Source organism: Mobula hypostoma, chromosome 1 (genome assembly GCF_963921235.1).
Source record: "Mobula hypostoma chromosome 1, sMobHyp1.1, whole genome shotgun sequence".
In the NCBI taxonomy this organism is placed as follows: Eukaryota; Metazoa; Chordata; class Chondrichthyes; order Myliobatiformes; family Myliobatidae; genus Mobula; species Mobula hypostoma.
In genome coordinates, this window is record NC_086097.1 from 39155740 (window position 1) to 39183293 (window position 27554).

The following is a 27554-nucleotide window of genomic DNA, read 5'->3' on the forward strand; positions in this document are numbered from 1 at the left end:
CAATTTCTTGAAGCTTTGCTATACTGTACTTTGCACGTGTATTCTTCCATGGTTAGGAAGACTAGACTCGTACAGTGCATTCTACCAGGCCCCTAATAATTTGAGCAAGACTTCTTTACAAACATTCTTGTGTTAAAGGTTAACACCTTCCTTATTTGCTATACTTATCTATTAACTTTCAGTGAATCATGCACAAGTACCCTGAGAATTCTCACTATTCCCTGGCTCTCCCCTGCCATCCCCGACTGTGCCATCTGACCGGGGGGATTTTTGATCCATCGGATGGACCGCACGGCATCTTCGGGCAAGACGAGGGGAGGTAGTGTCTGCCTACTGATCAACACTGCATGGTGCTCGGACACAGTGGCACTGACAAGCTCCTGGAACACCTGTCGGTGAAGTGTTGTCCCTACTATCTGCCACGGGAATTCACCTCGCTCATACTGACAGTGGTCTACATTCCCCCCCAGGCGGACGTGGAGTGTGCTCTGAACATACTATATGCCAACATCAGTGAACTTGAGACCAGGTATCCGGAGGCTTTGCTCATTACAGCCGGGGACGTTAACCAGGCCAACCTCAGAAAGGCGCTGCCAAAGTTATACCAACATGTCTCCAGCCCCACTGGAGGCCCGAATATACTTGACCACTGCTACACAGCAGTCAAGGATGCCTACTGTTCCGTCCCACGACCTCACTTCGGAAAATCTGTCCATCAGGCCATATTCCTCCTCCCGGCTTACAAGCAGAAACTGAAGCGGGAGGTCACAGTGTCAAAAGTAGTGTCGCATTGGACAGAGGAAACAGATGAGGTCCTCCGTGACTGCTTTGAATCGGTGGTCTGGTTAGTATTCAAGGACTTGGCAGCTAACCTCGATGAGTATGCCTCAGCTGCCACGAACTTTGTTTGGAAATGCATGGAGGACTGTGTGTCTCGCAAGACGATCCGGGTATTCCCTAACCGGAAATCTTGGATGAATTATGAGGCCAAGTCCCTTTTAAAGGCTAGAGCTGCGGCTTTTAGGTCCGGGGACACCAGTCGCTACACGGAATCCAAGCGTGAACTCCGGAAAGCCATTAAGGGCGCCAAGAGGCGATATCGAGCCAAGTTGGAAGCCCAGGCTAACTAAAGGGATGCCAGTAGACTATGGCAGGGTCTAAATGAGATCACTGGGCGCAAAGAAAGGGCTGGGAAAATCAATAACTGTGGTGCTTCTCTTCCTGACGAACTTAACATATTCTACACAAGATTCGAACAGAAGAGGAACATCCTGCTCCCTCCGGATGAACCGGAACTGGTGGCATCGAGATTCATCATCACCGAGGAGGACGTTAGAAGGGCCTTCCTGAAGATAAATCCAAGGAAGGCGACGGGCCCAGATGGTGTCCCAGGACGGGTTTTCCAGGCCTGTGCAAGCGAGCTAGCTGGAGTGTTTGCTGACATCTTCAACTGCTCCGTGCTTCAGTCTAAGATCCCCTTGTATTTTAAGAAGGCAACGATAATCCCAGTGCTGAAGAAGAGCAAGGTGGCATGCCTGAATGACTTTCGACCTGTGGCTCTGACATCAATTGCTATGAAGTGCTTCAAGAGATTGGTTATGGCACACATCAACCACAGCCTACCGGTCAACCTCGACGCTTTGCAATTCACCTACCGGAGCAACAGGTCAACGGCAGGTGCCATCTCTCTGGCCCTACATTCCTCCTTAGAACACCTGGAGAATAAAGACGCATACGTAAGACTGCTTTTCATTGACTACAGCTCTGCTTTTAATACCATCATTCCAAATAAACTGATTCCTAAGCTCCGGAACCTGGGCCTTAGCACTCAGATCTGCAGCTGGACTTCAACTTCCTCACAGTCAGGACCCAGGCTGTAAAAACAGGGGACAAGCTCTCCTCTACAATCACTCTGAGCACCGGTGCCCCACAAGGCTGTGTACTCAGCCCCCTGCTGTACTCACTGTACACCCATGATTGTGTAGCCAAGTTTCCATCAAACTCAATATATAAGTTTGCTGATGACACAACAATTGTGGGCCGTATCTCAGGTAATGATGAGTTTGAGTACAGAGAGGAAATTAAGAACCTGGTGGCATGGTGTGACGACAATAACCTATCCCTCAACGTCAGCAAGACGAAGGAATTGGTTGTTGACTTCAGAAGGAGTAGCGGACCACACGACCCAATTTACATCGGTGGTGTGTAAGTGGAACAGGTCAAAAGGTTTAAGTTTCTCAGGGTCAATATCACAAATGACCTGACTTGGTCCAACCAAGCAGAAGGCCCACCAGCGCCTTTACTTCCTGAGAAAACTAAAGAAGTTTAGTCTGTCCCCTAAAACCCTCACCAATTTTTATAGATGCACCGTAGAAAGCATTCTTCTAGGGTGCATCACAACCTGGTATGGAATTTGTCCTGTCCAAGACCGAAAGAAACTGCAGAAGATCATGAACACAGCGCAGCACATCACACAAACCAATCTTCTGTCCTTGGACTCACTTTACACCGCACGCTGTCAGAACAGTGCTGCTAGGATAATCAAGGACACGACCCACCCAGCCGACACACTTTTCATCTCTCTTCCCTCCGGGAGAAGGCTCAGGAGCTTGAAGACTCGTACGGCCAGATTTGGGAACAGCTTCTTTCCAACTGTGATAAGACTGCTGAACGGATCCTGACCTGGATCTGGGCCGTACCCTCCAAATATCCGGACCTGCCTCTCAGATTTTTTGCACTACCTTACTTCCCATTTTTCTATTTTCTATTTATGATTTATAATTTTAATTTTTAATATTTACTAATTTTTACTATTTTTAATATTTGATATTTGTAATCCAGGAAGCAGGAAGCGCAGAATCACATATCGCTGTGATGATTGTACGTTCTAGTATCAATTGTTTGGCGACAATAAAGTATAAAGTATTAAAAAAAATAAACTCCTTTTCTATTTTTTTCTATTAAACGATGAACTCAGATTTTTCCAAATTTTTCCACATTTTCCTCCATCTACTATGCCCTTGCCTATTTATTTTACTGATCTATATGGCTCTGTAACATCAGCAAACTTGGATGTGGTGTTTGATGCCCACATTCATTCAGATGATTGACGTAGATTATAAAAAATGAAGGTTCCAGGTGACAGTATCCAGTCAGAGCTCCCTAACCCAAAAATGATCCGTTTCCTGTGTCTTCCACAAGTTAATCCTCAAGTGCCTTGTTGCAGTCTTTCAACCCAAAATATTGGTAATTCCTTCCCCTTTTCTCTTCCCTCTTTCTCACATCCCCCCCCCAAAACCCACAGATGCTGTGTGACCCACTGAATTCCTCCAGCAACTGCAGTCTCATGTGTTCAATCTATTGTAACTCTGTACACTCTAATTTTGTTTGAATCTTTTGATGGATCTTTTTTAAAATCAAAGACCTTCTGAAATTCCAATACACAGCACTAACTGTTTTGCCTTTGTCTATTCTGCTAGATAAAACTTCAAAACTGGTTGCTCTACAACGTTGTTTATTCTCTCCTTCCATTGTTAGTGTCTTCCAATTTAGAAGAAATGCCCTTATTTGATTTTACACTTTTAACTGTTTGATTATTTCCAGCATGCAGCTGGTTTTGGGAAGTGCTCATTTAGTATAAAAGGACAGCGCATCATATAGCATTATAGCATCGGTCAAGTAATAAGTATATTAATTATTAAGTATATAAAGTAAGTTTTTTTTTGATTAATAACCAAAGTCTTTGGACGAATCTATTAGTTATGATTAAAACTAAAACATAATGTGGATGGTGGGTAGGGAAGAGAAGAGAGGGCAGCAAAGCTTAATTTCATTCAACTGGAATGAGAGTGACTTCCCTTTATATCAAGGCTGCACTTCTTCATGAGAAAAGAAGTCCAAGTAACATTTTATTTTGGTGTAAATCAGAGAGCAACCAACTTCCATTTATTTATAACAAAATGTTCCAAAGCACTTCACCTGAGCATAATCCAACAAAAACTTGCTATGCAGCTATATGAAGGAATATTGGGGAAAGTTGCCAAAATAGCATTCTAAAGAAGAAAAGAGAGGAAAAATAGTTTGCAGAGGAAATTCCAGAGTTCCACACTTTGTCCTCTGTGATTGTGTTTAAAATTTGGAAGCCGAACTAGTCAGACTCTGGTTGAAGATGGTTCCAAAAGCTTCAGACATATTCTTCTCACTTCTCCTCATAGCTACCATCATTGAGGATGGAAGCATTTAAAGAGTTGTCTTCCCTGTTCACATGTTTATCAATGTTTGCAAATAGATGAGGCAAGTTTGCTGGAGCTCAGAAGAATGAGAAAGGTTATCTGCATCATGTGGGCTGCAATAGTTCACCACCATATTCCACCTCATTTAGAAGGCATTAAATCCTTACTTTCTCAGTCATACATAATTTTTGATACAGGTGTACAAGGTAATTGTATTTCCATAAAGGCAAGGTTATTAATTCTCTGAAACGACTGAGAATCCATTTCAGGCATCTCTTTATTGTAAATTATTTCCACCCATTCACCTGCAAAGCTATCTTTTGTTCTGCTAAAAATCATGTCTCAGGATCTACATATTGCAGTTGGATAGATTATTTTCATTGGAAAAATTGTGCTGCTGGTTTTTTTTTTAAAGTGGTACTTTGATCAGTTCTGTTTTATATCAGATTTATGTAAATCCAGAGCCATTTCTAACAATTGCTGCTCATGAACAGGGCATTGATTTCATGTCTAATTGCTTTAGTGATTTAAAAGCTTAATAAATGGCTGAAAACATCCAGACTGAACTTAGTTAACAGGAACCAGCACATTTTAGCACAGTGGATTTTGGTTTATTGGGACACATCAGGAGCAGTACATTTTGGCCCAATTAAGTAGCTGCCCCAATTAGCCAAAGTTTCATGGAAATAGTTGAAAAGGTAGAAAAAAGACAAACTAAATAACACATGATGTATTTAAATGATATACAGAACAAACTGGAGCACTACCAATAGTACCACAGTACTATAAAACTTTATTAGTTCCTAATAGTTACACTGGACAGCAAATATTTTCGGAAGTGTTGCTCCCTCAGAATTTTTTTTGTTTATGATAGAACGCTTGAAGCCAAACACAAATATAACTTCAGACTACTTGTATCACATATGAATTGGAGAAACAAGAAATTAACATTTTTTGAATATAATGTGTCTTAATTGCATAACAGTGCTGATGCTTTGCAGTAGTTCAACTAAGCTAAAAATGTTAATGATTTTCATTTATACTCTGTCTGAGGCTTCTCACTTAGGTGCAACTATAATCAGCCAGCATTGATGGATTCAGTTGCCCTAAAGCCATTTCTCCATGACCTCAAAGCCCTGGTGAAACCTTTTACCATGCTTGTCACTGACAGTGTCAAGATTTGCAGGGAACATATAGAACATAGAATAGTACAGCACAGTACAGGCCCTTTGGCCCACATTGTTGTGCCGACCCACAAACCCTGCCTCCCATATAAGCCCCCACCTTAAATTCCTCCATATACCTGTCTAGCAGTCTCTTAAATTTCACTGGTGTATCTGCCTCCAACACTGACTCAGGCAGTGCATTCCACGCACCAACCACTCTCTGAGTAAAAAACCTTCCTCTAATATCCCCCGTGAACTTCCCACCCCTTACCTTAAAGCCATGTCCCCTTGTATTGAGCAGTGGTGCCCTGGGGAAGAGGCGCTGGCTGTCCACTCTATCTATTCCTCTTAATATCTTGTATACCTCTATCATGTCTCCTCTCATCCTCCTTCTCTCCAAAGAGTAAAGCTCTAGCTCCCTTAATCTCTGATCATAATGCATACTATCTAAACCAGGCAGCATCCTGGTAAATCTCCTCTGTACCCTTTCCAATGCTTCCACACCCTTCCTATAGTGAGGCGACCAGAACTGGACACAGTACTCCAAGTGTGGTCTAACCAGAGTTTTATAGAGCTGCATCATTACCTCGCGACTCTTAAACTCTGTCCCTCGACTTATGAAGGCTAACACCCCATAAGCTTTCTTAACTACCCTATCTACCTGTGAGGCAACTTTCAGGGATCTGTGGACATGTACCCCCAGATCCCTCTGCTCCTCCGCACTGTCAAGTATCCTGCCATTTACTTTGTACTCTGCCTTGGAGTTTGTCCTTCCAAAGTGTACCACCTCACACTTCTCTGGGTTGAACTCCCATCTGCCACTTCTCAGCCCACTTCTGCAACCTAACAATGTCTCTCTGCAATCTTCGACAATCCTCTACACTATCTACAACACCACCAACCTTTGTGTCGTCTGCAAACTTGCCAACCCACCCTTCTACCCCCACATCCAGGTCGTTAATAAAAATCACGAAAAGTAGAGGTCCCAGAACGGATCCTTGTGGGACACCACTAGTCACAATCCTCCAATCTGAATGTACTCCCTCCACCACGACCCTCTGCCTTCTGCAGGCAAGCCAATTCTGAATCCACCTGGCCAAACTTCCCTGGATCCCATGCCATGGAAGAAGTCTAAATGGGAATGCAGAAAATGAAGTGTTAGTGACATGTTGCCCTTCATGGTTTTGTATGCTTGAAGCATGTTGTCAACCAGCTTCATGTAGTTTGGTGCTCTGTAGTTGCCAAGAAAATTTTCAACGGCATCCTTGAATGCCTTCTATGCAATTTTCTCCAGTCCCACTAGAAGTTCTTCGAATTGATGTCTTTGATTATTTTAAAACCGCAAACACGAGGAATTCTGCAGATGCTGGAAATTCAAGACGAAGGGTCTCGGCCCGAAACGTCGACTGTACCTCTTCCTAAAGATGCTGCCTGGCCTGCTGCGTTCACCAGCAACTTTGATGTGTGTTCTTTGATGATTTGTTTGATTTGTGGACCAACAAAAATGGCTTCCTTAATCTTGCCATCAGTTATTCTGACTTGAATTATGAATTGAAATAAATGGTGCGTAATAGGGTAATTTCATGGTGATTTTCATGATCAGCAGCCCAAAATCCATAAGGCACACCCAAAGGTATTCAGGAAGCAAAATCTTTGTTGTCCAGTGTTATCGACAGAGCAGTTCATCCGGTGTACATGATGACTACTAGACAGGTATATGGAGGAATTTAAGGTGGGGGGTTATATGGGAAGCAGGGTTTGAGGGTCGGCACAACATTGTGGGCTGAAGGGCCTGTACTGTGCTGTACTATTCAATGTTCTATGAACAAATTCAGCGCAGACAGCAAGTGCTGATAATGGACTGCCTTCATACAATGCAATGATTGTTGATTCCTTCAAGTTTTTCATAGTTTCGAACTTGTTGAAATAGTCTCATTTTCACTCCTGGGTGTTTCTGGCACAATCAAGCCTGAATGCTTGAAACTGCAGTGAAGAAAACAGTACATAATTGTCTTACTGCTTATTTCTCACTAACTATCAGTGACAAAAATCACTGTTTTTTGAAAACAAATACATGCAACTAATGTTATTTAAAAACTGTTCACTCAAAGCATGGTATGGCGTTAAATGCCATGCAAGTGCTCATGACTAATGCTACTTACAACTTGTTTGGCAACAATCTCCTGCCGCAATTAAGCGGCAGTGTTCCAAATGAACAAAAGGAATCCTGGCAATTTTCTCAATTTAGTTTTTGTTTTTTAAGAGTTGCCCCAAATAAACAACTCCCCCGATTAACCAATGGTCCAGTTAACCAGAATCCATTGTATTTGGTGAATGAAGGATATTGTCATTGTTTGGTAGAATTCTCAAATAGGGTTGCCCGAGAGTTTTTTAGTCTGCTATTATTAGCTCAACTTAAGAATGTTCTTTCACCCTTTTTTTATATTTACAGAAGACAAAGGATGAAGTGAGAATTTGCAGTACCTCCCATTCTTCATTTATGCTACCTGATTTTGTAGGGGCAGTCAGATGATCTGCTCTCAACTTTTAAAGTGCATTCTGAAACACCATCTCTATACCTCCTACCATGACATTTCTGCTGTTGATATGTGGGATCTGCTTCCAGTGTTCCAAAGCTGGCTAAAAGGAAACTAAATACAAGAGTGCCTGCTTATTTATTTTAACTTGTTCTCCTCAGAGGAGGATGTTTTAAAAATGTTTTTATTTCTTTAGTCTGTGACTGTGATTTGAAACCTCAGCAAAATTGAAAGTTATCTAGACCAGGCATTCCTAACCTGAGGTCCCATAATCTTTTTAGGCATTAGAAAACCAATTGTTAATGCAATATTTTAGTAATGCCTTTAGTTGGAAGTGATCATGGTAGTTGGCTGTTAATTTTACAAAACTGCATGTACCAAAATTGATATCCATTAAGTATTCAATAACTTTTTCAGGACATACACAGGCATTGAATCGTCAGGGTATTTGGAAAACCAGACGGGTTTTCTTCCTCACACCACAGGTTATGATGAATGATCTTTCTCGAGGAGCTTGTCCAGCTGCTAACGTAAAGTGTTTGGTGGTTGATGAAGCACACAAGGCACTAGGAAATCATGCATATTGCCAGGTACAGTATGATTACAGATATGTATGTAGCTACTTTGCTACTTGATACTGGCATGATTTAATATTTTTAATAACTCACTTTTTTTTACTGTTGAAGGTGGTTAAGGAGCTATGCAACCATACACTTCAGTTCCGTATTCTGGCTTTGACTGCCACTCCAGGTGGGGATGTAAAGGTTAGTTACTTGCACAATTGGTGCCAGGTATAAATTAATTAGAGTTCATGCTTTTCCAAAGTCCGGGTACACAAAGGGAGAAATCATAGCATAAGGATGATGAAGGTACAATCGCTGTCGAGATGAAGAATACCCATATGTTTAATTTTAGCAGCTTTGCAGTTTTTGTCCTTGAGTATTTATTGGGATTTGGCTGTTCATGAATTCAACCACTGGAATGCTTCTCTTTGCATGTTGTATTAGAAATCATCAAGTCTATAAATATCTTTATGGACTATGGTTTATGACAATGCAAGTCAGCCATGGTAGAGGTGAGGATGGTTATAAATACTGTTGCCAAAGTTTTCATGGTATATTCTTATAGGGAGCTACAAAGATGAATTTTCATATTTTTTGTCCCTGCTATGGGAGGACATCCTGAGATATTTTAACTTGATTTATTTTAAGGCAGTGTTTTATGTAATTATGTGACTAAAGCTCCTTTGTTATGTTCTGCTATTTTAGGTGATAGATTTTAATGAATGTTAAATTCATGTTAATATTTGGTTTTATTGTGATTAGGCTTTTAATTTACTTCTCCAAAATTAAGTATTGAAACTGTTTTCTGCAGGGTCAAACTACTCAAAGATCAGAGAGACTGAGTGAGCTTTGGGCAGTTCTAAGCTAACAGTTCCAAATTCAGTGGCAATCTTTGAAAATGAGCCTAATCAATGTCAGCAATGAACCATGTCCATTACGATAGTAAACTATGAGGATTTGCTATGAGCAGAATCCTGAAAAGCTAGGTTTAAAACAAACCAGCTTCTTGGTCTTGAGCACAAACAACAGGAATTCTGCAGGTGCTGGAAATTCAAGCAACACACATAAAAGTTGCTGGTGAACGCAGCAGGCCAGGCAGCATCTCTAGGAAGAGGTGCAGTCGACGTTTCAGGCCGAGACCCTTCGTCAGGACTCGGCCTGAAATGTCGACTGCACCTCTTCCTAGAGATGCTGCCTAGCCTGCTGCGTTCACCAGCAACTTTTATGTGCGTTTCTTGGTCTTGAGGATATCTTTGAAAGGATCCTTCTGCTTCTAACTGGCTGTGTGAAACCCAAGTTGAGAGTATGAAGTGTGAGTACGCATCTTTTAGTAGGAAGCAGATCAAGTGAATTGGCTGCCTGTGAAGATGCAGAAATGTATTATGTATTAGAGTCAGTCAAACCTACTCTAAGCTGATGACATGAGAAATAATTCCCATTGTATGTTTACATTTATAGCCATGCATTCTCCCGAGAGATGAAAAATCAGTTTTTTAAAATAACATCTTTGGGCAGTTCGGAGAACAAAACTGGGAATTTTCTTGCCAACCTTCAAGGATGACTAAACTTCATTCTCCACGTCACAGTGATACCTGCCCATTTGCACACTGTTACTGGACAAAGTCATACTTGATACATAAAGAAGTAGGTCCTGTTCTGTTTTGAACTTTTACAGCAAGTCCATTATCCACTGTTGGTTCAAGTGAGGGCAGCTTTCAGATATAGTAAAATCTTTTTGACATTAAGTGAAGACTTGTGTACATGACCCATTTTTTTTCTGCAGCCTATCCATTTCAAATAGTCCATTCCTTCCATTTTTTAAAAACTTAAAACTTCCCTGAAGCCTTTTCGAATTAATAATCTGAAGCTCTGAAAGCTAGTGCTAAAAAAAAGCTTTTATCAAGGATCTTTCCAGTGATCTTCCTTTAGACATTTTTCTCTTTAGGATCAGTATTGTCCATTGTGAAAGGGGTAAAATTGAAAACTGTCCAATGAGTTCTAAATAAAAAATGGAACAACATTACACCTCTTGGTCATCATGATGCATCTTTAGAAGACTTGTGCTAATGTATCACTCTCTTTTCCATACCTTCTTACTATTAACCTTGTTTCTGTGGATAAGCCAGCAATGATCTCTTTTAAATGAGATCTATTTTTCCATCCTCTATCCCATCTGGTTTTAATATCGTTATAAAATTATATTGATGTTGATTATGATTGCTTAGATACTTTACAAACAGTGTGTTAGCTAATGTATCTTAAGTTACAAATCTGTTTGGGAAGGATATTTATGGTAATTTGTTGCTTATGATCTGACCTCTACTGGGAGAAATATATTGTCCATTTAATAAATGAGTAAGGCTTCAGTTTTAGTATTGTATCCAAAAAGACCAGCCCATAATAATGTAAACAATTAAATACTAAATTGGCATTATCAGTTTGGAGTGAGACTTAAATTCACAACTCATTCGTTGAGAAAGGCTGCATCACAAAAATTATGTAATTGTTCCTGTTTTTGACAGGCTGTACAGCAAGTCATTTCAAACCTTATGATTGCACATCTGGAGGTGAGGTCTGAAGATTCAGTGGATGTCCAGCCCTACTCACACCAGCGACATGTTGAGAAGTTTGTAATTCCTTTGGGACCTGAGCTCACTGCTATTCAGTCTTTATACTTAGAGGTGAGTGTTATTTTCTCCTAGAGAAGGACAGAAGTTACATGGCTTATGTGTAACCTCAGCTGATCAGTAATATGCCTGACTGCTTAGATATTAACCCACTGCATTCTCTAGAAAGTTTTGTTCCCCAGACTAGATTTCTGGCATAATTTTTAACTTTTGAAAATAGAAAAAGTGAATTTTAATGTATAATTTGAGAGAATTTTAGATGTTTAATATATTCACTTTCCTTTGTTCTATTTACTATAGAATACAAAACATCTAAAAATATTTCTGAAGCTTAAGTGTATTTCAAGTTAAGGCAAGTCATTTTCTGCTGTCAAAGGTTATGGTAAAACCCATGCAAAGTTCAATGGCAAGTTTCCCACCATTAATATCCTTGGAATTGGCATTAATCAGAAACTCAACTGGGCCAGCCTCATAAGTATTTTGGTTAGAAGAGTAGGGGGCTTGGGTTCCTGCAGTAAATGATCCACTTTCTGATATCCTAAGACCTTTCCAGCATTTACAAGGCACAAGTCGGGAATGTTATGGATGAGTAAAACACCAATCAACAGCTCTCAAGAAACTCAACACTATACAGGACAATAGGCTGCTTGAGTGACACCTCATGAACCATCCTTGACATTCATTCCTTCCACCAGCACTCAGTGGCTGTAGTGTATTATCCACGAAATGCACTACTGTTGCCCTTCCAGGCTAATTTTACTGCTTCTCCCTACCCTCAACATCAAAGAATTGGGTGCAGTAGAGTACCAGCCTTTGCAAGAGCCTCTCCAAGTCACCCAACACATTCCTTTGCTTGGCTTTATATCATGAAGTTTCCTATTGAATTGTATAATGGGATTGTCTTCACATGAAGGAATGCAATGATCTAACCAGGTGGTTCACTGCCACCTTTTCAAGGGGCATTTAAGAATGGGCAATAAATGTAGGCCTTGCTGGCATTGTTGATACTCCAAAAGTGGTTTTAAAAAAAGAATTGCATTTCTGTAAAGTATCTAATAGAATTGTATTGAGTTAGCCATAGGCAAACTATTGTGGTAGATGTACTGTGACGATACAAATTCAACTGGTAAACCAGTCTTAAATACTAGAATAAAAAGGGTGAATTTCAGACAAGAGAAAATCTGCAGATGTTGTAAATCCGAGTAATAAACACAAAATGCTGGAGGAACTCAGCAGGCCAGGCAGCATCTGTGGAAAAGAGTACAGTTGATGTTTTGGTGCAAGATCCTTTGGCAGGACTGGAGAAAAAAAAGATGAGGAGTAGATTTAAAAGGTGAGGGAGGGGCGAGAGAAACAAAAGGTGATAGGTGAAACCTGAAGGAGGAGGGATGAAATAAAGAGCTGGGAAGTTGATTGGTAAAAGAGACAGAAGACCACGGAAGAAAGAAAAGGGGGAGGGGGAGGAGCACCAGAGGGAGGTGATGGGTGGGTAAGGAGTTAAGGTGAAAGATGGAAAAGGGTATGGAGAAATGGTGAAGAAGAGTTAGGGCATGGGGGGCAATAGCAGAAGTTAGAGAAATTGATGTTCATGCCATCAGGCTGAAGGCTACCCAAACGGAACACAAAGTGTTGTTCCTGTAACGTAAGTGTGGCCTCACCATGACAGTGGAGGAGGCCATGGATGGACATACGGAAATGGGAAGTGGAATTAAAATGGATGGCCACTGGGAGATCCCGCATTTTCTGGCGGACAGAGTGCAGGTGTTCGGCAAAGCGGTCTCCCAATCTATGTCGGTTCTCACCGATTATACAGGAGGCCACACCGGGAGCACCAGACATGGTATATGACCCCAGCAGACTCACAGGTGAAGTGTCGACTCACCTGGAAAGAGTGTTTAGGACCTTGAATGGCAGTGAGGGAGAGGTGTAGGGGCAGGTGTAGCACTTTTTCCACTTGCAAAGATAAGTGCCAGGAGAGGGAGATCAGTGGGGAGGGACGAATGGACAAGGGAGTTACGTAGGGAGCAATCCCTGCAGAAAGCAGAAAGTTGGGGGAGTGGAGGGAAAGATGTGCTGGGTAGTGGCAATCCCGTTGGAGATAGCGGAGGTTTCGGAGAATTATGTGCTGGATGTGGAGGCCGGTGGGGTGGTAGGTGGGGACAAGAGGGACCCTCTCCCTGGTCGGGTGGCGGGAGCAGACATGTGAAATGGAAGAGATACGATTGAGGGCATCGTTGATCGTGGAGGGAGGGAGCCCCTTTCTTTAAAAAAGGAAGACATCTCCTTCCTTCTAGAATGACCCCAACAGACTCATAGGTGAAGTGTCCACTCGTCCCTCCCCACTGATCTCGCTCCTGGCACTTATCCTTGCAAGGCGAAAAAGTGCTATACCTGTCCCTACATCGACTGGTCCCTACATCACCATTGAAGATTTATTATTCTGATGATAATAAATCGTTGCTGATTTACTATTCCACTCAACCACATTATCCTGCCTTCTCCCCATAACCTTTGATGCCCTTACAAATCAAGAAACTATCAACCTCCACTCTACATATACCCGATGACTTGGCCTCCACAGCTTTCTGTGGCAATGAATTCCACAAATTCACCACCCTATGGCTAAAGAAATTTTTCTTCTTCCCTGTTCTAAAGGGATGTCTTATTCTGAGACTGTGCCCTCTGGTGCCAGATTCTCCCACTATAGGAAACATCCTTTCAATATCCACTCTATCTAGGCCTTTTAATGAGGGTTAAGCTATGAAAAAACAGATGAAAAGAAATTTCTTAACCCAGAAAGTGGTGAACCTGCCACGTTCTTTAACAAGAAATGTGGTTGAAGTCAAATCATCAAATGTATATAATAAGTAGTTCTATATTATTCTTAGTGCTAAAGGTATCAAATATATGGAGAGAAAACAGGAATAAGGTACTGAATTTTGATGATCAATTGTGATTGTATTTTGCAGCTGTCAGGGTCAAAGGAGCAGGAATAGAACAGTCAGCTCTATTTTTTTTGTACTTCCAGGAAAGGAAAATAAAATCAAATTAGTTATCAGTTTGATCTTGCATGTTTGAATATTGCAGAACTGTAAACCAAGCTGCTTATCTGCAGTGTGATGAAACAAATTTTCAATTAAGGGATTAACTGAAGGCTTTGGAGATCTGTCACTTGTAGCCCTGATGATGGTAGACAATTAACCAAAGGGAGGTAGAATTATCATGAATGTCCCCATTCTCACTGATGGAGAATCTTGGCTTGTGGACACATTCCAAGACATTGTCAGGCAGTATTGCCAATTCATCTGCTCAAAACCTGGTCTTTGCCAAATTGATTCAATTGTGTTATATTAAATATGCCTGAATCTGAGTTCAGCAAGACCCTTGAGCCTCTAAGTCTTGGCTGCATTGCTGAAATTTTCTGCTCCAAACGTGATTATGGTTCTGTTTTGGGATGATGTGACACAAATGTTGGATGTCACAAGTACCAAACACCATCTTCAACAGAAAAATCTAATGTAAGTAAATCCAAAGCTGGAAACATTCAGCAAAGGGAGACAAAGGGCGGAGGAGAGGAAAATGTGAACTATTTTCCTCAGGTGAACGACTTGCGGCATAAATTGCTGGTTCTGAACGAGGGAAAATGTGGTACAGAAGGGCTGTAGTATGCACAGATGAAATATGAAGTGGTGTTCCTCAAATTTGCATATTGCTGTGCTCTCCTCTGGGAAATATTTCGACACACTTAAAATCTCAAAAACAGAAAAACTGTAATGGAGATAAGCTGGAAGACTGGAGTGGGATCCAGAAGAAGGTTGGGTGGAGACAGTGCGAGTCTATAGGCTCGTAATGGCTGGGTAGTTCATCTCCTGTGTTGGGGGAAAGAATTCCAGGAAGATAACGCATGAGTAAGTGGACTAAGTGAAAATAATTGAATGCAAAAGTGATTAAAATTTTGATTTTGTTTGAGGAAGAATGTAGCACGAATGCAGGCATTAATATACCAGGTAAAGAGTTGAGGAAGCTCACCTGAGCAGGACTGGGTCCTCATATTTGCAATACATTATACTTTTGTATTTTATCATCCTCTAATGATACCATCAATTCATTCCTGTGGCAACTCTAATCTTACTCTATCATAGATAATTCCTCTGCCATATCCTGCTGCTTCTCTGCAGCTTAAAACTACCTTTATAACTACCAGCCCCAACTAGGAGTTGAGGATGCCATCGTCTACCTGCTGAACCGTGTCTACGCCCACCTGGACAAGCCAGTGAGCACCGTGAGGGTCATGTTTTTTGATTTCTCCAGTGCATTGAACACCATCCACTCTGCTCTGCTGGGGGAAGAAGCTGACGGCGATGCAGATGGATGGTGTCATAGATTCTTGATTACCTGACTGGCCGACCACAGTACGTGTGCTTGCAACACTGTGTGTCAGACAGAGTGATCAGCAGCACTGGGGCTCCACTGGGGACTGTCTTGTCTCCCTTTCTCTTCACCATTTACAGCTCGGACTTCAACTACTGCACAGAGTCTTGTCATCTTCAGAAGTTTTTGGATGACTCCGGTTGGATGCATCAGCAAGGGAGATGAGGCTGAGTACAGGGCTACGGTAGGAAACTTTGTCACATGGTGTGAGCAGAATTATCTGCAGCTTAATGTGAAAAAGACTAAGGAGCTGGTCGTAGACCTGAGGAGAGCTAAGGTACCGGTGACCCCTGTTTCCATCCGGGGGTCAGTGTGGACATGGTGGAGGATTACAAATACCTGGGGATACGAATTGACAATAAACTGGACTGGTCAAAGAACACTGAGGCTGTCTACAAGAAGGGTCAGAGCCGTCTCTATTTCCTGAGGAGACTGAGGTCCTTTAACATCTGCCGGACGATACTGAGGATGTTCTACGAGTCTGTGGTGGCCAGTGCTATCATGTTTGCTGTTGTGTGCTGGGGCAGCAGGCTGAGGGTAGCAGACACCAACAGAATCAACTAACTCATTTGTAAGGCCAGTGATGTTGTGGGGATGGAGCTGGATGCTGACAGTGGTGTCTGAAAAGAGGATGCTGTCTAAGTTGCATGCCATCTTGGACAATGTCTCCCATCCACTACATAATGTACTGGGTGGGCACAGGAGTACATTCCACCAGAGGCTCATTCCACTGAGATGCAACACTGAGCGTCATAGGAAGTCATTCCTGCCTGTGGCCATCAAACTTTACAACTCCTCCCTTGGAGGGTCAGACACCCTGAGCCAATAGGCTGGTCCTGGACCTATTTCATAATTTACTGGCATAATTTACATATTACTATTTAACTACTTATGGTTTTATTACTATTATTTATGGTGCAACTGTAACGAAAACCAATTTCCCCCGGGATCAATAAAATATGACTATGACTATTAGACTATAATGTCTTCTCAGTTTGGAGCATCAATAGTTAACTGTTCTTTCCACAGATGCTGCCTCGATTGCTAAGTGTTTCAGGCTTTATTCAGTATAGGCAGTTTAAATTTATTTCCAAGAGATTTTGACATTTAATTCTGGACACTAACATCGTGTTTGGGTTGGGTTGGGTGGGGTGGGGATGGTAATCGCTGACTGGGGATTTAATTTGAATAGGCAAAATTGACAACAGCATCCATGGGAAGAGAAATTGTAGCAGTTTTTTTCAGATGGAAGACCCTATGTTAGAACAAGGAAGAAGACAGAAGAAGTTGAGCTGCACAAGGATTGAGTGTCTCGAACGGGATAAACCTGGTGTGGTAGTTGGGGACAAACTGGAGGGATAGCACCTCTGAAGGGGCTTGTTGTGTCCATTCAGTGGTAGCTCACTCACCTTTGGTCCCCACCAGACACTCAGCTCTCACCTGAGACTCTAAATTGCTGTTGCTTGCAATAGTGCCCACACCCTGGTACACCACTTTGGCAGGTGACCCAAGCCAGGTGAGTGTCACCAGCAGGCCTCATACCTGGTGAAATTGGGACGTGCCTGTCATAGTATATGAAGTCAACTGCGGTGGACTGGGTGGTTGAGATCAACAGTGAATTCCAACGACCAAGGCGGTTCTGCAATGCTTCATGGAGAACGAAGAGCATGATAAGGCACAGAATAAGTCATGGGTATCCTCTGGAATCCGTTATTAATGAAATCATCTTGAGACACTAAGCAAATTTTAATTTAATCTTTGAATTTGTAACCATAAATGTTTTAATATGTTTACAGTTAAACCTTCTTACAGCCATTCATCTTGTTTTATAAACTCTTACAAAACAGATCTGCAGAATAAATATCAACCTCTAATCATGAACAGAAAGGCTATCAAGTTTCTATTTGGACGAAGGGTCTCGGCCCAAAACGTTGACCGTACTTCTTCCTATAGAGTCCTGACGAAGGGTCTCAGCCTGAAATGTTGACTGTACTTCTTCCTATAGATGCTGCCTGGCCTGCTGCGTTCCACCAGCATTTTGTGTGTGTTGCTCAAGTTTCTATTCATTCACTTTGTAACAATTAATCAACAATTAATTCAGTTTGAAGAACACTTTTGTTTGGTTCATGAAGGCCAACAATGCCTCAGTTTTCAAATCCTTGTCCAGGATCTAACTGCACCATCACCACTTCTCAACTATCCCAACCTTTACTACCTTACAGCTGCAGAAGCTATCTAATCCTTTTGCTTTATTTGTGGCCTTGTGCATGTTTCTTATTTTAATAACTCTCACTGTAACAATCTTTTCATCTGCATTGGTGTTTAGTGCTTAAGTTTTTTTCTTCCCCTACCCCCGATCCTTTCCAAATCTCTCCTTAAGATTCATTGCCAATCCTTTGACCGTGCCATTTGGTTATCTGTATTGATATCTTTCTTAGTGGCACAGTGTCAGGTTTTTAATTTTGGTGCTCTACCAAGCACCTGAGGATGCTTCAATAAACGTAGGTTGATATTGATGAAAGGACTTCAAAAGGTATCATTAATTGGGATTTTTTTCTCTCTGTAAGCAGCTGTCATATTTTTAAATGGATTCTTATTTACAAAGAGGTGATAACTTTTTACATTAAAACATTGAGTTTTAATGAGTATTGAGAATGAATAATAATTGTTTCCAGTATTTTACTAAAAGTGCTTTATGATTTTTTATTTTATTCGTAAATATGAACCAAGATGTGGTGAATTTGCTACATTGACTGCAGAGGTCACTGAATGATTTGGAAACTTTGGTCAGCAGCTACTGTTATACATTACGTTATCACCATACAATATCTGCATTGTGTAGGGTAAAATATACAGGAGGGTATTTAGTGTGAGATCTGTTTTGCCTCTTTCAATCAAATGCTGGTTGCGCAGTGTAGCAGTATCTTAATTGACACTTAATGCTTTTTGGTCTATCCAGCATAAGAGTTCTTAAACGAAAAAGTCCAGTAATGGCACAGGAGATGTAGGTTGACAAGCAAATGTTACTACTCGTTTGTGCAAGCAAACATTACAATGTATTTCTTCAAATGTCTCTATGGTTTTCCATTGAAGGACTATCTATTTCATAAAGATTTATTTTGCCAGAAATATTAGGTTATTTATAGTTTTAAGTTAAATGCTGTCATTTTCTATTCCTACATTTACAGTGAAAGGACACATACTTATTTTACCTTATGACTTGGGTGGGTGTGGGGGGGGGTGGAGAGTTATCTGACCTATTGAGTCACTGCTGGCTGTCAGAACAAATCCTGTTCTCCAACTTGTTTCCCCATTACACAGGCCCATTAACGTCCATCTACTCCGGCAGCAATTTATAATAATTAGTTAATTTAGCCAGCATATTTTTTGGATGGGGAGGAGGGAAATCAGATTAGCTGGGGAAACCCATGTGCTCCCATGAAGAACTTGCAGACTCCATACAGACAAAACTGGAGTTCAGTATGGAACCCAGATTGCTTGGGCTATGAGGCAACTGCACTCCTTGCAGAACCACAATTCTATCCCAGGAGAGACAGTCTGTGTAAAATTGAGATTTAAATGGAGGACTATTTCTCTTGGAGCTCTAGTTTCTCTTGTTTTGCTTTTACAAACAGTTTATACAGTGCTACAGTAGATCACACAGCTATCTCATAGTTCCAGGGATTTGGATTTACTTTTGATCTCTAGTGCCATAAGATTTAACTAGAATTGTGAAAATTGTGGATGTTATTTGGTGATACGATTATTCATGGAAAACTAATTTTACTTTATATTTTAAATGTCAACCTGTGATCATCTTATATTCACTTAATGTAACAAAGTTATAATTGAAGCAAGTTTTCACCTGCACTTACACCATCACATAGTACATCATCACATAGTACATATACATTTTCACAAAATAAGCTATTGCACAGGGTCTGTACCAGATATGAACAATTTACTCAAGGCCTCTGAATAAACCAGATCTCATTATGTCGATTTGGAACTGAAGGATTGTTGTAACCAGCCACAATAAAGGTATCTTGCAGTAACAACTCAGGAACGTCAAGGTGCTCTGCTAGATGGTTTATCTCTCGTAAAATAATCTCTTCATTAGTGGTGCCATTGAAAGATCTGCACAAGCAGAAAATTGAGTAATTAATGTTTATTGTTTAGCTTTTTCTGGTAAATTTGCAGTATTGACCACCTTAATAATGAGCTTTGAAGGTTAAAGAATTCCTGTATGGTTATTTGTTTTAAGTCGAGTTGCATATTTGTGGGATTAGTTTTTTGTCATTTGTTTTTTGTCTCAAAATACAGAAGCAATGTCAATATTTGGAAGTCTGTTAAAGATGTACTGTTTTTAATATTACATTCTTTCTATTTATTTTACTGTCTACAAGAGGGAATGTCCAATCTTAAACTGTGATAAGACATACAAAATGGAAGCAGGAGTAGGCCATTCAGTAACATAATAACTGATCTTTTTACATTATCACTATACAATATCAGCATTGTGTAGGGTAAAAATATACAAGAAGTCATATAGTATGAGATAAATCTGTTTTGGCTCTTTAAAGTGTCTTGATTTAAAACACATTTGTAAATGTACAGCTATTTAATTATGATACCATATAAGACACTGAAATATTATTTGTTGTAAAGAAATCCTTGCAAATTTTTGAGGAAATTTCTCTTTTATGACTGCCTTTTCTCAAACTTCCTGATGATGTCACACTAACACCTTTTTTAAAGCAGGTGAGATCAATCTGAGAATTCCTGAGCACTGCTGGTGGCCTTGTAGCTAGATCAGATTGTGTACCAAGTATACTTCAATTGTTTTTTAACCCTGTTCAATTAACTCTATAATTTAATGCATTTTAGAACTCCTTTGATTTGACTCCTGTTAAGAGATTGAAAAGCACTGGTGTTCAGAGTGATATGGGTGTCTTTGTAGATAAACTGCTTAAGTTTTACATTCAGGTAAAGTAAGCAATTAAGACAACACAGGGTATGCTGACCTTTATTGCAAGAGAACTTCAGTGCAAGAGGAAAGATGATTTAGTGAAGTAATATAAAGCCCTGGTGAAGCCACACCTGAGATATTGTGTACAAGTTTGTTCTCCTTTTATAAGTAGAACTATACTTGGATGAATATGTAGTGGATTATTTTCTGGTATGGCACTACAGTTGGTGCTAAAGAGGGTAGGGAATAGACAGAGAGGATTTTTCAAACAAGGGAAATTAGAATTCTCAAATGAAGAGATTGAGCTGGGGCTTGATTTCTGAAGAATGAGAAATTATCTTATTGAAACAAATAATATTCTCTTGGGTTTTGATGGGGCAAATGCAGGGATTAAGGTCAGTTTCAAAATAAAGGCGTGGCCATTAATAATAGAAATGAAAGAGATGAGACTGCAATCGTTGGAAATCTGGAGTAATACACAATGCTAGAGAAACTCATCGTGTCAAGCAGCGTCTGTGAAGGGAAATGGACAGTTGATATTTCAGTCAAGACCCTTGCAGTCCAATAAAGAAATGATCAGTTGGCTTCTCGGGTTTCAGATTGAGACCCGAAATGCCAACTGATCATTTCCCTCCATTGATGCTGCCCGAGTTCCTCCAGCATTTTGTGTTGCTTCAGAAACGAGAGGATTTTTTTCATTTGCAGGATGGTGAATTTTCTACTCCAGAGAGCTATGGAGGCTCATTTGCTAAGTACATTTAAAAGGTACAAATAGATTTTTAGATAAATAAATAAGGGAACTGAGGGACCCGGTGTTTTGTGGGAAAAGTGATATAAGATCAGCCCTGATCAAGTTGAATAGTGGAGCAGGTGAAAAGGGCAAATGGGCTCCTGCTGTTTTTTTTTGTGTGTGTGTGGTCTTGGCTCCCATTTAATTGTGAGGATTTTTTCATGTTTTTTTGGAAGTTATTTGGGTTCTGGATATTGCATTCAATGTGATCCAGATATAAAACTTGCCTTTGTGTTCCCTGTGTATAGTTATTCTACCTTCTTTTGTGTGAAAACTCACTTTTTGATAGCTATTCCTGATATTTTTTCCCTGACACTTTTCTCTATAGTATATCTTGATTCAATTCTTGACTTTTATTTTAATTATAAAAGATTTTTTTCACTTAATTTTTAACCATCCTTTCACATACAGGTACCTTTTTTATAATGTTATTTCCCAATCATTCATGTACTTTTGGTTTACTCTACCTTGTTTTGCCTTTGCCATTCCATTAATATTTAAGCTTGTTCTTTTTTTTTCCTGATCCTCTCTATCTTTGTCTTGTTAGTTTAAAGCTTTCTTTGATTTTTTTTTGTATTGCCCTTGGCCCTAGAAACATTGTATGCAACTCAGACAGATGTAAGTGTATTAAGTTGATTGGTCCTTTGCCTATCTGGTAAACTCAAATTGACTAAAATGCATGTTGCTTTTTTTAAATGTCTGATCTATAACAGAATTTACTTTGATAAAAGCTAACTAAGAATTTATAAGTTTTCTATGACATGCTATCCATAAAAACATGCACTGTTTGGAAATACCTATGCCCAGGCACGTATTTCTGTTTAGATCTTGTTTAAATGACTTCTCAGTACACTTTCCAAAATAGCAATATTGCTGGAAATCATTTGTTCTTTTTAATGTGAATTCTTCACTTCATTATTATACCTTTTCAGGTCTGATCCTTCTTTAAAAATGCTTGCTTAGCTACTTAGTACTAATAGTTGGCAATATGCACTGGGCTTTAGTGTGTAATCATTTGTAAAGAAACTTGCCTTGCGTAAATGACCTGTGCAGGCCACTCTTCTATGACAATGTCCGCATCAAAGGGCTGTGGAACCTGATCTTGGAATTGTGGTGGGAGGTAGTAAGCAATGGTTACTCTCGGTAGGAGTTCTGATCTGGTGTGGTTGGTGTGCACAGTGGTAACAACAGGTGCAGTCATTCCCAGGAACAGACCTATAAAAAGAAGGCCTGTAGTTTATTGGGAATGTACAATAATATATTTTGGCAGAGGAATATCAGCTATGTCTTCTATCAAAAGCAAGGGAATATTTCCTTTTACTTAGGAAAAAACTTAAAAGGACTGAAGAAAAATACTACAAACAGTATACAAATTCTTCAAAATATTTTCCTATTATGTGCAAACTTTAATCAAGATTATTAATTTTCTCCTTGACGATTGTAATAAAGGGAATGAAATACTGGAAATGTACTCAAATCAAAGTAATTCCTAAATTATTTGTAATATTTCAGCTTAACCAAATGTACTAAGTATATAATATTTTCATTGCAGGTTGCCTAAATTAGTAACTTTTAAGTATTGTTTCTTAATATTAAGGGGATACAGCTAGTTCAGATTAATCAAATATCATTCTAAATACCAATGCGTAAAGATATTTTTGAAAATTATTTCCCTTGCTTTTTAAATTACTGTAAAGCATTTGTCAGCAGGGTGTAAATGATCATTTCTGAAAATCACCTGATGAGTTTTGTTGACAAATGTATTTCATCAATTTCATAAATCCTTTGCATATGCTCTGTTCATAGCGAAGTTCACTCTCAGTTACGCAAGCCCATTTAGCTTTTTCATATTGACGTTTTTCATACAGTTGCTCATCAGTCTGTCAAGAAAATATGGAAACATTTCTTATTTTTCTGTCATCCAAAGTAATTTTAGTGTGACCAAATGCAGAGTGTTGGCGCGTGGCCAAGTGGTTAAGGCGTTCGTCTAGTAATTTGAAGGTCGCTAGTTCGAGCCTTGGCTGAGGCAACATGTGTGTCCTTGAGCAAGGCACTTAACCACACATTGCCCTGCGACGACACTGGTGCCAAGCTATATGGGTCCCAATGCCCTTCCCTTGGACAACATCGGTGACATGGAGAGGGGAGACTTGCAGCATGGGCAACTGCTGGTCTTCCATACAACCTTGCCCAGGCCTGCACCCTGGAAACTTTCCAAGGCGCAAATCCATGGTCTCATGAGACTAACGGATGCCTATAAATGCTGAGAGATGTGAAAATGGTTGGCATTTTGTGTTTTAATTAAGATTTCGATATTAACCTGTAATTTAGACCACCACGGTAAAATAAAAATTATTGTTGAAGCTTGTTTTTCTGTCTCTAGTTTACTTGTAAATATATAGACTCCCTTGGTTCTTGTTAAATAATTTAATCAGTGCATCTTACAATTGTTGAACCATCAGCAAATATAGAACTGCTACCCTGTTTCAAAGTAACATACAAAATTGCTGGAGGAGCTCAGCAGGTCTGGTAGCATCTATGGAAAGGAATAAACAGTCAATATTTTGGGTTGAGACCCTTCAGGATTGGAAAGGAAGTGGGAAGAGGCCAGATATAAGGTTGTAAGAAAATATATATCTTTTATTCATTTTATGTAAAGTCATAAAATGTATAACATTCAAAGTTATATTATAAATTCCATTTAGCATTTATATGTTGATGGATATGTTCATGCAGTGTGTAATTTCAAGTTAATATTTTCAGATGAGTAGCATTAGTGTAAATTATTTTTTTCCCTAGTTTATGGAAGAACTAAATGTTTGACCCTTTGAGTATATCCATCAGTCATTTAACACTATAATCAAATGAAGTATTAATTACTTTTCTGCTCAGTTTTATTTTTCATTGCCTTTTGTGGGACTTGTCAACATACTATCAAAAAGTATATGTTTGTAGAGGGAACATTATAATTTATTTTGCTTTGCTGCCTGATCTCCCAAATGTTTTGACACATCACTTGAATGTGATTGTGAACGCATGCTGGTGCTGCAGTGTAATTGTTGTATTTATTTAAACTGAGTAGGTTAAGTTCTTTAGGATTTGAGGACATTATCTAGGCTGACCCTTGTGGGATTGCTTGAAGCACAATTCTCTGAATGAACATTTAAGAAGAAATTATATAGCTCAAATGGATGTTAAACAAATATTTAAATAATTCCTGGAATTGGAGTCACTTTAATTAGATCTTGCAATGTTCTTTGAAGTGCTTAAGAAGTGAGGCATCATAATTAGGTGCAGGTGCAAGCCATCTACTCTGCCATTCATCAAGATTTCAACCATACTTCTACTGGAGTTTTCTTTTTCTGCACTATTGCCCAAGATTCCTATAATTTTCCGGAATGTATTAATTCCTGTTTTGAATGAACTTGATAACTGAACATTTGTAGCCTTCTCATGTGAGAATTCCAAATATTCATTGCCCCCTGAGTGAAGGAGTTTTCCACATCAGTTTTCAATGGCTTTCTGAGACTGTTGCACTCTTGCATCTATCTTGTTGATCCATATGAGTAATTATATATCCTTTTCAGGTATGGAGACCAAAACTGCACAATACTGTTGTTGCTTTATCAAGACTATATACATGCAGTAAAAGATCTTTACTCCTACACTCAATTAAAGGTCAATATTCTATTTATTTTCCTAAATGTCTGCTCCAACCCTCAGTGAATAGTACACATGGAGATCTCATTGCTTTGAATATAATGTTTCCCAATCTATCAGCATTTTTAAAAAACTACTTTACTCTAGTTTTGTGAACCTAAATCAATACCTCTTACTTCTCCACATATTTCCATACGCCATATTTTTGTGCACATGCTTAGCTGGTCTCAATCTTGAAGCCTGTTTTTATATTCCATACTCATAGTTCCACATAGTTTTTGATTATTATCAGACTAATGAATATGACATTTTGGTTCCTAGCCAAATTATTGATTATAGATCATGTCTTTAAATAATCTAATTTTTATGATATTACATTTCTTAAATACCTCAAGGCTTATTGCAAGCATTGAATTAAAATTACCCAAATTCCTGGACTTTAGAACTTCAATGTTATGTTGCCTTTAGGGAAGAGTGACCACAGTGAGATGCAGCATAAATCAGTCCTCCTGTCTCCTCTGGTGCCTCCATCTCCCTTCTCCCCTCTGATGCTAGCATACCATGTCTTCATCATTCCTTTTGATCTTTCCCTCTGAGGCAGAACGTTCTGACCACAGCAAGGGTCTTACCTTTGTCCTCCTTCGTCTGAACCTCAGTGAGTTCTGCGCCTGCCATGATATTGAGCTCTTCTTCCATTTCCTCCACCTCTGAGCCCACTTCTTTGGTAAGAGTTCCACGCCCCACATTGATTTCCCCCCCCCCCCCACCCATCTCCAACCCTCCTTCTCCTCTTGGACACCCTGCTCTGGATCTTTTCATCTTGAATTACCAATGAGACATCAACCATCTCGATTTCAGCACTCCTGTCTCCTCCTCGAACCTTAACCTCCCCCCCCCCCCCGGATGCATTGCTCTCCACTCTCTCCGCACCAATACCAACCTTGCCATCAAACCAGCAGACAAAAGAGGTGCTGTTGGCAAATTTGCCTCCACCTTGCTGAGGGCAGGTGGCAATTCTCAGTCACCTCCTCATACCATCCCTTTGAAGAGGACCTCACTCTGGACCATCAGAAAACTGCCTTCGACACTACTGACCTTATCAACTCTGGAGAACTCTCATCCACTGCCACCAGACTCATAGTTCTCTACCCTGCATTGCTTGCGTCGATCTCCTACCCAAGATCCACAAATCTGACTGCCCAGGTAGGCCTATTGTCTCTGCCTGCTCTTGCCCCACTGAACTCGTGTTCTCGTATTTTCTAACTCCATTCTATTCCCCATGGTTCAGTCCCTTCCCACCTACATCTGCAATAATTCTTATGCCCTCGATTTCCTCAGTAACTTTCAATTCCCTGCCTGACTGCCTCATTTTCACCATACATGTCCAGTCGCTATACACTTCTATCCCACCATCAAGAAGACCTTAACGCTCTCTGTTCTTTCTCAATAAAAGAACCATCGCCACCACCCTCCATCTTGCAGACCTGGAGCTCACCTTCAAAAAATTTTTCCTTCAGCTCCTACCACTTTCTCCAGGCTTGAGGGGCACCTGTATGGGCTCCAGCAATGCCCACTTCTTCGTTGGCTACGTAGAACAGTCTATGTTCCAGGCCTTCCCCTGTAACGTTCCTTAGTTCTTTGACTGTATTGGTGCTGCTTCATGCACCCATGCTGAGCTTGCCAATTTCATCCAAGTTTGCTTCTAATTTCCACCCTGCCCTTAAATTCACTTGGTCCATTTTTGACACTTCCCTCCCCTTTCTCTATTTGTCTCCATCTCTGGAGACAAACTGTCAACTGACATCTCTTGTAAACCTACTGATTTCCACAGTTGTCCTGACTGTACCTCTTCCTATCCTGTCTCCTGTGAAAATGCTATTCCCTTTACTCAGTTCCTTCGTCTCCGCTGCATCTGTTCCCAGGATGCGGCTTTCCTTTCTAGGAAATCAAAAATGTTCTGCTCATCCAAAGATTGGGGTTTCCCTTCCTCTATCATAGATGCTGTCCTCACCTGCATCTCCTCCATTCCCTGAACATCTGCGTTCATTCCATCTTCCTAATGTCTTAACAGTGATCAAGTTTCTCTCGTCCTCACCTACCACGCATTGAGTCTTTGCATTCAAAACATTATCCTCCACAATTTCCGCCATCTCCAAAGGGATCCTGCCACTAAACATATCTTTACTACCCCCCCCCCCCCACCACCCCGGTTTTCCACAGGGGTTGCTCCCTCCTTGATTCTTTTGTCTATTCATCCCTCATGACTGATCTCCCTCCCAGCACTTAATCCCTGCAAGTGGCCAAAGTGCTACACCTGCCTGTTCATCTCCTCCCTCACCTCCATTCAGTGCCCAAACAGTCCTTCCAGGTGAGGCAATAATTCATCTACGAATCTGCTGGGGTCATCTATTGTGTCCTATACTCTCAAATTGGTCTCTACATTGGTGAGACCTGTTGTAAATTGGGGGATCTTGTTGAGCACCTCTGCTCCATCCGTCAAAAGCAGAACTTCCTGGTGGCCAAACATTTTATTTTTTTTTTAAATTTTATTTTTATTTGGATAAGGAATTCACAATTAT

General features: G+C 40.3%; 2 protein-coding genes across 5 annotated transcripts in view; one reads left to right on the forward strand and one right to left on the reverse strand.

The window, feature by feature from the left end:
* Positions 1-27554, forward strand: part of fancm (FA complementation group M) — a 154314-nt gene that overhangs the window by 12486 nt on the left and 114274 nt on the right. For 2 of the 3 annotated variants that reach the window (XM_063047072.1, XM_063047089.1), the window contains exons 2-4: positions 8353-8525; positions 8622-8699; positions 11021-11179. In XM_063047072.1, coding sequence (XP_062903142.1) covers positions 8353-8525; positions 8622-8699; positions 11021-11179 — 410 coding nt within the window. Of the gene's footprint in view, positions 1-8352; positions 8526-8621; positions 8700-10043; positions 10143-11020; positions 11180-27554 lie in introns of those variants that run through there. The other variant, XM_063047081.1, reaches the window with a different exon arrangement.
* The window catches only part of soul3 (heme-binding protein soul3), a 29433-nt gene continuing 19174 nt past the window's right edge, over positions 17296-27554 (reverse strand). For both annotated transcript variants that reach the window (XM_063047123.1, XM_063047114.1), the window contains exons 5-7: positions 23054-23195; positions 22347-22530; positions 17296-19693 (exon numbers count right to left, since the gene is read on the reverse strand). In XM_063047123.1, the coding sequence (XP_062903193.1) occupies positions 19522-19693; positions 22347-22530; positions 23054-23195 (498 nt within the window). In that variant the 3' untranslated portion in view covers positions 17296-19521. The remainder of the gene's footprint in view (positions 19694-22346; positions 22531-23053; positions 23196-27554) is intronic.